This window comes from Andrographis paniculata, unplaced genomic scaffold, assembly GCF_009805555.1.
Source record: "Andrographis paniculata isolate CXL003 unplaced genomic scaffold, ASM980555v1 Contig74END, whole genome shotgun sequence".
In the NCBI taxonomy this organism is placed as follows: domain Eukaryota; kingdom Viridiplantae; phylum Streptophyta; class Magnoliopsida; order Lamiales; family Acanthaceae; genus Andrographis; species Andrographis paniculata.
This window is the reverse complement of record NW_026137611.1, coordinates 2977716-2987963: the sequence shown is the minus strand read 5'-3', so window position 1 is coordinate 2987963 and position 10248 is coordinate 2977716. Positions and strand designations below refer to the sequence as shown.

Genomic DNA, 10248 nt, shown 5'->3' with positions numbered 1-10248 from the left:
CTACAGATTCCGAGCCTCAAACGGAGGCACCTTCGATCGTGTTTCCTCCTATTCCAGAGGGTGCGATCTCCCATTTGAAACCTCTGTATGTTAATGCTCACATTTGTGGGAAACCAATCACAAAGGTTTTCGTGGATAATGGAGCAGTCTTTAATGTTATGCCATTGAAGACTCTCAAGAAGCTAGGGAAAGGAATTCATGATCTGTCTCCTGTGGAATTCGAAATGACAAGTTTTACAGGGCAGCCGACTAAACCTGAAGGCATGATGGTTGCCACAATTGAAGTCGGACCAAAAAAGATCTCCACCGTTTTCTTTATTGTGGATGCAGATACTACATACTCTCTCTTGCTGGGAAGAGACTGGATTCATGCCTCTCAATGTGTGCCATCAACCTTGCACCAACAATTAATGTTCTGGGAAGGAAATCAGGTCTTCAAAATGGAAGCGAATGATAATCCATTCGATGTAACAGAACAAGTTGAAGAGTCAGTGTTTTATTCCAGTCAGGTGGCTCTGATGTCTCAGTTGTATATGGCCAGGGAATACCCAATCAAGGGTTATAAAGTCACTGGCCAGAACTCGATGTTCTATTAAAAGAACACCTTTATTGTATGGCTCATGATAAAGCCACACCCATTCCCATATAATTTGTTTGTTATGGAAGATACAAGCTTAGAAGTATGTAGTTCTCTTATTAATAAGTTCTATTTAAAGCAGTTATTACATAAAGCAGAAAATAGTAAAGAGATTCTTGATGTTCACCTCCAAGAAGATGAACAATTTCGTTGGCCTGATTTATTGGAGAAAACAGAACCAACAGCTTCATCACAAGACCCATTATTGGAGTTTAATTTAGGAACCGAATTGGTTCCAAAAGTGATCAGGCTAAGTGGTTATTTGTCTAAAGAGCAACAGACAATGATGCTCGAAATTATTAGAAACAACATTGATTGTTTGGCATGGGATTATTCAGAGATGCCTGGCTTGACAAGAAGTCTAATAGAGCATCGATTGCCTATCAAAGAAGGTTGTAAACCTTACAAACAACCTCCAAGGCGAATGAGCCCGGATCTGATGCCTCAAATCAAGGAAGAAATCCAAAAACTTCTCAAAGTGGGTTTCATTCAGCCTTGCCGTTATGCGGAGTGGCTGGCTAATATTGTGCCAGTGGTCAAGAAGAATGGTAAGATTAAGATATGCATCGATTTCAGGGATTTGAATCTAGCTACCCCTAAGGATGAATATGTGATGCCTATGGCCGACATGTTGATAGATGCAGCAGCAGGGCATAAAATCCTTAGTCTGATGGATGGTTATGCAGGTTATAACCAAATATTTCTGGCAGAAGAAGACATTCCTAAGACAGCATTCAGATGCCCAGGGGCTTTAGGTATTTATGAATGGACAGTCATGCCATTCGGGTTAAAGAATGCAGGGGCAACTTACCAAAGAGCCATGAATTCAATCTTTCATGATTTAATTGGCAAATCTATGGAAGTTTACATTGATGATGTTATTGTTAAGTCTGCCAGTTTTGATGAACATTTGAGAGATCTTGAAGAGGCATTTGAAAGAATGAAGAAGTACAAGCTGAAGATGAATCCAACCAAATGTGCTTTTGGAATATCAGCCGGGAGCTTTTTAGGATTTTTAGTTCATGAGAGAGGAATTGAAATCGATGCCAATAAGGCTAAAGCCATTCTTGACAGTCGGCCACCCAAGACGGTTAAAGAAATCGAAAGTCTTTTGGGTAAGGTGAACTATTTGAGGCGTTTCATTTCTAATGCTGCTGGCAAGGTCAGACCCATTACTAAATTGTTGCAAGCTGGAAAAAATGCCTTTGAATGGGGTCCCGACCAACAGACGGCTTTAGATGCTATCAAGCAGGCATTGGTTCACCCTCCAGTCTTAGTGCCTCCTAAACAAGGTCGGCCACTCAAACTTTATTTGGCAAATACATATGAAGTGGTTAGCTGTTTATTGGCACAGGATGGTGATGACGGGAAGGAAAGGGCAATCTACTATCTCAGTAAAACCCTTGCAGGACCAGAACTGAATTACACTATGCCAGAAAAAATGTGTTATTCATTGGTCTTCGCTTGTACTAAACTCGAGCATTATTTGCTGCCCAGAAGAATTGAGGTCATATCAAAGGTGGATCTCATCAAGTTGATTTTACAGAGACCTACTATGAAGGGCAGACTCATGAAGTGGGCCATCAAATTGGCTCCTTTTGATCTTCAACATTCCCCTTTGAGGGCAGTCAAGGGACAAGCAGTAGCCGACTTCTTAGCAGAATTTTCACAAGTCGGGTACTCTCATTGTGATAGCGTCCGACCACTTGTTTGTTCATCATATTTGAATAATCTACAGGTCGGATGTGTGCCTTATATAAGTACCAGAACATGGTTGATGTTTTTTGATGGTTCTACCTCTGGAAACAAATCAGGGGCAGGGGTCTTTTTGCAAGGACCTGATGGTCAAAAGATCAACTTACAACTACGATTGGAAGCCATGACCCATAATTCGGCAGAATATGAAGCTTTAATTTTGGGTTTGGAGGCTTTAATTGCCAGGAAGGTCCAGTCTGTAATCATAAGGGGGGATTCTCAATTAGTAGTCAACCAGGTAAACAATCAATATGTTTGCAATTACCCTCATCTTCGCAGATACAGGGACATTGTGGGTCGGTTACTGACAAAAATTTCAGAAGTAATAATTGAGTTCATTCCGAGGAAAGAAAACCAACGTGCTGATGAATTGGCTCAAAGGGCATGTAAAGGAATTCTGGAGGATATGTGGTCGGAGGTCAAGTCGGGCATAGAAGGAAAGACAGACCCGATATGCGAAGTTATGGTCGGGCAGGAGACTGTTGGACAGGAGCCCGACTGCGAAGTTATGGTCGGGCAGGAGACGGTTGGACAGGAGCCCGACTGCGAAGTTATGGTCGAGCAGGAGACTGTCGGACAGGAGCCCGACTGCGTAGTTGATATCAGGCAGGAGTCCGACGGCGAAACAGTGCCCGATTGGAGAACAGAGCTTATCATGTATTTACAGAATCCAGGTGCGAGTGTTTCGGTTACGACACGATTGAAAGCTTTACGTTTTCAATTGATAAATGGAATTTTGTATAAGAGATCATTTGAAGGTCTGCTTTTGAAATGTTTGGGGTCTAAAGAAGCTCTAGAGGTAATGACGGAAGTACATGGTGGGATATGTGGAGCTCATCGGGCAGGTCTCAATATGAGATGGGCCATTAATCGTTTGGGTTTTTTCTGGCCTAAGATTTTCGAAGATTGCATACAATTTGCCAAAGGCTGCCAGGAATGTCAGAGACATGGAAATTTAAACCATTTGCCAGTAACCGAATTGCAATTCTTGGCAAAACCATGGCCTTTTAAATCATGGGCTATGGATATTATTGGGAAAATACATCCTGCTTCATCGAAACATCATTGTTTCATATTGGTTGCGACTGACTACTTTACCAAATGGGTAGAAGCAATTGCTTTGAAAAATGTGGATCAGAAAGAAGTGATAGACTTCGTTTTGAATCAAATTATTTACAGATATAGTATTCCTCAGTCTATAACAACCGACCAAGGCTTGGTTTTCACAGGGGAAAAGTTCTCTAATTTCTTGGCAGAATTCGGTGTTCGATTACACCATTCGTCACCTTATTATCCCCAAGCCAATGGACAAGCGGAAGCAGCAAATAAGATCATTATTGGGATTATAAAGAAGATGGTTGAAGGAAACCCAAGAAAGTGGCATTTGTTGTTGTCTCAGGCTTTATGGGCGCATAGGAACACCAGAAATACGGCCACAGGGTTCTCACCTTACCAACTCACGTTTGGCCAAGATGCTGTTTTACCAGCCGAAATTCGAGTATCATCTGGCCGAACAGAGTTTACTGATAGTGATCTTACAAAAGAATACCAACAACTTATGTTGCAACAGTTGGAGGATTTGGATGTTAACCGACTTCATGCAATAGGTCGAAGTGTGAAACAGAGTGAAATTAGAGCAAGGACTTACGGAAAGAGAGTTCTTCACAGGACATTTCAAAAAGGAGACCTAGTTTGGAAGACCATCCTTCCTACATATAAGAAAACTGACCAATTGGGAAAGTGGTCACCGAATTGGGAAGGACCATACATTGTTCAAAAAGATATTGGGAATGGCGCTTTCATTATTGTAAATCATGAAGGTAGAAGAGTACATGATTGTATTAATGCTAAATATCTGAAGAGGTATTATCCTGCCTTTTCAGATAACAAAACTGCCTGAAACAAAATATTATTCAGAACCCATTTATGGGGTTCGAACCTATTTAAAGGTTCATTTCTGTTAGTCATCATGTATGTGTGAGAAATTTTCTGCTTCTGAATCAGACTTTTCATCCCAGTGAGTGGATACTAGTTCTGGTTCTTCTTCAATAAGATCTTCCAAATCTGGTCGGTACCTTTCCCATTGGCTTTGCATGTCGTCTAGATCTTGATGGGTACGCGCTTGCATGTCTGTTAGGGCTTGATGTTCACGGTCAACAATGGTGCGCAATCTTGAAAAGACTTTTCGTTGATTGGAAAATATATTATCCCAACCAAGATCTGGAAGTATGGTTGCTGCGTGATTTTCGATCATTTCCATGTGATGATGGAGATCAGGAATGCGGCTAAGGATGTCACGAAGAGGTTCATACCCCTCGATGATTTTTTCCATCAGGCGGATGACGCGATGAATGGTTCTTCTTCCTCGTTGGGAGAATCGGAATTTGAAGTCTAGTTGCTTGAGTATATGTAACAAGTCTTCTGCATGGCCTCCAATAGGGTGATTACCCACAAAGAAGGGTTGAAGGACACCTTCCCAGTTGCTTGATGGAACATGAGGTCGGTCATTCGCCATGTTTGTTAACACTTCAAGTGTTTGATTTTCAAAATATGCCTTGGAATGTGTTTCTTAAAATGTGAGAAACAATGTTCTTTTAACGAAAGAGTTTGTGGCGATTCCTACAAAATTGGAAATTGAAAGGTGATCCTTGTTTTGAGAGAAGAAAGAAAAAATGGATTACTAAGTCAATTGATGTTACAGAAGGGGAAGTATTACAACAGTGCCCCTAGGGCAGTTTTTATATGGGTCCATTTGATTTCGTCCCTGGATAGCCTTCTGGTATTGGCAGCCGTCTGATATCTTATGATGAATTGGGATCGGGCTTGGGTTTTCAGCTCTTGATCCAATTCAGCCTCATTCTTTGTATATTTCTCAAGCAGACGCTGTTCATTGATAATTTGCTTATCCAGGGTAGACTGTTCTTTCCTTAGCTCCCGCAATTCTGCCTCCTTTTTCTGAATAGCTTCATCAACTTGAGCTTTCGTGCTAAGGAGACCATCCAGCCTTCCAGTAGTCTGCTGAAGGGATTCTCGGGTCTTAGCCAAAGAATTCTCCAGCGTTGTTTGATCGAAGTCGGGCTGGGGGGTTTCGGCTGACAGGAGTCCAATGACTAACACTTCAGTCTTGAGCTCTGTAAGTCTTTCCATCAGCCGATGCAGAATGGGGACGGCTGGTGATTCCGTTGGAGTGTAAAAAAGAAGGCCACCAACCGTCTGAATGAGTTTGTCCAATAAGTCGGACCTTAATTCTGACAGGGGATGGTTAATGGCCTCAGTGAATACAGTTTGGGCCTCCGCCGGAACCGGAACAGTCGATAGGACAGCTAAGTCCGAAGGCCCCTGCAAGCCCTACAATGTCAATAAGTAATACAAGGGAGGTGCAAATGTATTCAGATAAGATATGTGTTACCTCTGGGTGGACTGCTGTCAGTGAAGGGGGCAGCAATGAGGTCGGTCGAGTAGGGCAGACAGCTGGTATAACAGCAGCCGACTCGTCAGCTGCTGCGAATGGTCGCTGAGGTGCCGACCTGGGTCCCTATGGAAAGTGGTATATGAAACAGTTAGTGTTTCTGAAAGAAACATTGTAGCATGGATTGGTTTAATCTTACCAAATTCACAGAAGTCTCCGATTCGGACGAAGACATTTCTTCCATTTCTGGAGGTTGGATTGCCGCAGGTGGTTCTTCTGCCTGCCACTCGATGGCTAGAGGGAGCGCCGCTGCTGGTTGGGCGGCTGCAGGTTGGGCGGCTGCATCTAGAGCCACTGCAGCCGGGATCTCTGGGGCACCTTCGATTTCGGGATCAGCAACATCAAGGATGTCGTTTTGAGGGTCAGCTTCGGCGAGGGCAGTTGGTCCTTCCTTCGAAATGGATGAGTCTGATGCCATGTATGGCAGTTGACCCATCTGGGAAGTTGTCCCCTCACTGTCCGAAGAGACCCCTGCTGCTGATTCGATGGGTGAAGGTGTCTGTGAAAAATCATGGAAATGTTGTTGTTAAATATATCAAAGTTGGTCATTAGAATCCTAAGTATTGCTGATGAGAGAACTTACTGGTTCTATAGGCACTGCGGGTAAAGATTGCCTCCTGGTCGGGTGCCTGACCCGACCACTCCTCGGTACGGGAGGAAGAGTTTGCCTCCTCGTCGGGTCCTCCGCCCGACTGCTCATTGGCAAAGTGAGAAGTGGAGTAGGGGTTTGGAGAGGAACTGCCTCAGTCGGGACCAAAGGTTGGTCGGCTGGGGCTGGCGTCGGTTGTGTGGTCGGTGCTGCCAAGGTCGGTTCTGGTGAATGATATGTGAAATCAAAGTTAAGATATAGTGAATTGGTTCACAATTTTAAGAAAAATTACCTAGTCGGGGTCGGGTCCTTGCTGACGTCCTAGTAGTTCCAAGGTCCGCTTGAGCTTGCTGGTCGGCCCCAGAGGTCGGGGGTGTTTGCAGTTGGGAAGCTTTCCTTTTTCCGATTCCCGGGGCGGCTGTTTGTTGTTGAGTGCTAGTATGTCTAGCCGCCCCTAGAACCAATCCTTGGGGGGGAAGGAGTATGTTCAGCAACCGATCCTCATCAGGGGATATCAGGGGCCATACAACCGACCACCATTCATTGAAAGTATCTACAGTCTCAGGGTTGGAGCAGAAAGGAATATACGAATTGGAAATTATATACGTGGTGAGCTGGGAGATATAAGAAGGGATTGAATTAGGTAGGACTCGTCGGTCAGGACTTTGAAAAATTATATGCGGACAAGCGACGGGTCCAGGGATAGCTTGGCAGCTGCCGAACTGGCGCGCCATGAATTGAGGTTCATAATTAAAAGTGTAAAAGGTTTTTTGCCCCTTCTTATCAAGTTTTTTGCTACTAAAAAGAGACCTGGGTTTGAGGGCAACATCCCAGGCAAAAGAATAGGTGGGATGAGGACAAGGCTCAGGAGTCGGAAGAGGATTTGGTGCCGGAAAGGGCCAGAAATGGTCGGGAGCATAACCCGCATACTTTTTATACATAGAAAATCGAGAGTTACTGCGGGTATCTGTTAAAATTGCGGTTATTATTGGATCGGAAGATTGGAGTTTATTGCGTCCTGAGCAGAGTCGGTTGAGGGCTAATCCCAAATGTTTTTCAGATGTTGGCATAGTGGGTGGAGATCCTAAGTTAAACGCGTTGGGGAAGTAAAGACGGAACCAAAGTTCTAAAAACCAAAAAGGACCCGACGCGGCAGTGTCTAATTTTCTACTATCATTATCTGTTAGACGAAGGCTAACTCTAGTAAGTCCTTCAAACAGATTGGCTAAAAACAGGGTGCCAAGGGAAAAGAACCGACCTGACGCGATATGAATGGCCAGGTCGAGATGAGAAGGAAGAACACATTTGGAAGGGGAAACAATAACATACCTACAAAGCCAGAAAAGGATAAAGGCAGTATGCTCCCGGTCGGTTACAGGGGTCCCTGGAGCCCCTTGTTGGTCGGTTGCGAACTTTGTCCAACCCCATTCCTTCACACCTTGTAAAGACCACCCTGGATGGTCTTCTGATGGCTCCTGCCCATCTAGGGCTCCCATCACAGGGTCTTCACCCACGACTGGGAGATGCGCGATCATTGCCACATCCATAAGGGTTGGACCAAAGGGGCCCGATGGTAAGAGGAAAGTCCCATTTTCCGCATTCCAGAAGGCAGACATGGCCAACAGCACCTTCTCATGCAGGTTGATAGGCATGGTGGACAATAGTATGGCCTGGTCGATTTTTTGAGATCGCCATTGGGTTTGAAAGTGTTCTGCTACCCGTCGATACCAAGCGCGGTAAGGATCTTTTGGGTCTGTGAGATGGGTTTTGATGCTGTCTCGAATGCGAACTGCTTGGTAGTTAGGGTTGTTGATAGCCAAGGAATTTCGGGATTCCAAAACTTCCCTCATCCGATTTGAATCTTCAGGAGTAGTGCAATATGGGCGGATCGTCGGAGTTAGTACTTTCGAGGCTGAAAATGGGCCCTCTGGGAGGGTTCCGTCGAAAGGAAGGGCAGGAATGTATTGATTTGCCATGGTTAGAGTGTTTTGGGATTGTGATTCACAAAAGCTCGTATTGCAGGGAAGGAAGTTAATCAGGAGTGTTGCAGTAACTGGTGCAGTTGCTAAGGGAATTTTTCAAGAGGGTAGTGATGTATGAACTTCCAAACATTGATTGTTAAATGGCGTTTGAAAGTCCCTTGGCGGCGGGCAAGTTGTTACGTACGAAATTTAGAATTAGGTTAAAAGCCCAAGGAAAAAAGAAGAATGGGCCTGGTAATAGAGTTGATTGAACTGGCTGAAGGACACCGTGAGGAAATCAAGGAAAATAGGTTTATTTCTAAGGAAAGTCCTCAGGTCGGAAGGATCTCAGGTCGGTTGGTCCTCAGGTCGGAAGGATCTCAGGTCGGTTGGTCCTCAAGACGGAAAGTCATCAGGACGGTTGGTCCTCAGGTCGGTAGGTCCTCAAGACGGAAAGACCTCAAGTCGGAAGGTTTTCAGGTCGGAAGGTCCTCAAGACGGAAAGACCTCAAGTCGGAAGGTCTTCAGGTCGGGAGGTCCTCAAGACGGAAAGTCATCAGGACGGAAGGACCTCAGGTCGGTAGGTCCTCAAGACGGAAAGACCTCAAGTCGGAAGGTTTTCAGGTCGGAAGGTCCTCAAGACGGAAAGACCTCAAGTCGGAAGGTTTTTAGGTCGGGAGGTCCTCAAGACGGAAAGACCTCAAGTCGGAAGGTTTTCAGGTCGGGAGGTCCTTAAGACGGAAAGACCTCAAGTCGGAAGGTTTTCAGGTCGGGAGGTCCTCAAGTCGGAAAGACCTCAAGTCGGAAGGTTTTCAGGTCGGGAGGTCCTCAAGACGGAAAGACCTCAAGTCGGAAGGTTTTCAGGTCGGGCGGTCATCAAGACGGAAGGCCCTCAGGTCGGGAAGTTCTCAGGTCGGAATTCTGCGGCAGAACCAACAAGTCAGATGGTTTGCAAGTCGGGAGGATTGGCAGTCGGACCCATACTATTGTAGATTGGCAGTCGGGCCTAAAGGGCGGAAGGTCTGTGGTCGGCTTAAAGAGTGAAATATAGGGATAATTTTGGTCTGCTGAGGACGCGTGTCAGCAGGAGAGGGGTTGGAAGACGGTTGGGAAGGAGACGTTGTAACCGTTCGGGTGACGGTTTTCGGTACGGTTTCCCAGAGAATATTTAAAGGCTTGGATAATCATTTGGCAAGGCATCTTCAATCAACTTCAACAAAGCAAAGTCAGATTTGGGGATCACCACTTTAAATTTCAGTCTTTTATTTTCCAGTTTATTTTCTGTACCATACAGTGTTTAGAGATTCCTAATCTCAGGCACTAATTAATCAAGTTTAAGGATATTTTCTATATCTTTGAATTTTACTTTATTTTTGTTGAAAAATTACATCAACAACAATGAGAATGGAACTGAGAAGCTGAAGCACAACTCTGTAAATCGACAAGAATGCAAGAAGAAACTATAGGATTTGTTTTAGCTTCTTTTAGTAGTGTGTTTGCTTAAAATCCGTTTGAAGTGTTTGTAAAGATTTATGCATTTTGGCATCGAAATGGGAAGGATATATCTATTTATGGAATTTAAATGCCAAGTTTAGACAGTGCTATGTGATTTTACTAATAATGAGAAAATATAAATAAATAAAATAAAAAATTGAAGTAAAAAGAAACTGTCGAAGGCAATGAAAAGTATGGATGATAAAATTACCTAACCATTGAGTAAAGTAGGGGTAAGAACTTTCCAATGGAGCGAGAAGCAAAGGATGAGGGAAAATGGGATCCATGTGTTATTTTTATTTAGTTATGTCTTTGCACATGTGTTAATTTACACAAGGGTTGG

General features: G+C 44.2%; 1 protein-coding gene across 1 annotated transcript; it reads right to left on the bottom strand.

Moving 5' to 3' along the window:
• Positions 1-4981: 4981 nt before the first annotated feature.
• On the bottom strand, positions 4982-5818 carry LOC127266155 (uncharacterized). The gene is made up of 2 exons (XM_051296311.1): positions 5802-5818; positions 4982-5731 (listed from the first exon to the last, which is right to left on the bottom strand). Exon 2 carries the CDS (start codon positions 5537-5539, stop codon positions 5105-5107), a length of 435 nt encoding a protein of 144 aa, XP_051152268.1. The 5' UTR covers positions 5540-5731; positions 5802-5818; the 3' UTR covers positions 4982-5104.
• Positions 5819-10248: the final 4430 nt, after the last annotated feature.

Excerpts from the sequence above, each read along its gene's own strand:
- LOC127266155 (XM_051296311.1), bottom strand. The coding sequence starts at position 5,539 with ATGGAAAGACTTACAGAGCTCAAGACTGAAGTGTTAGTCATTGGACTC.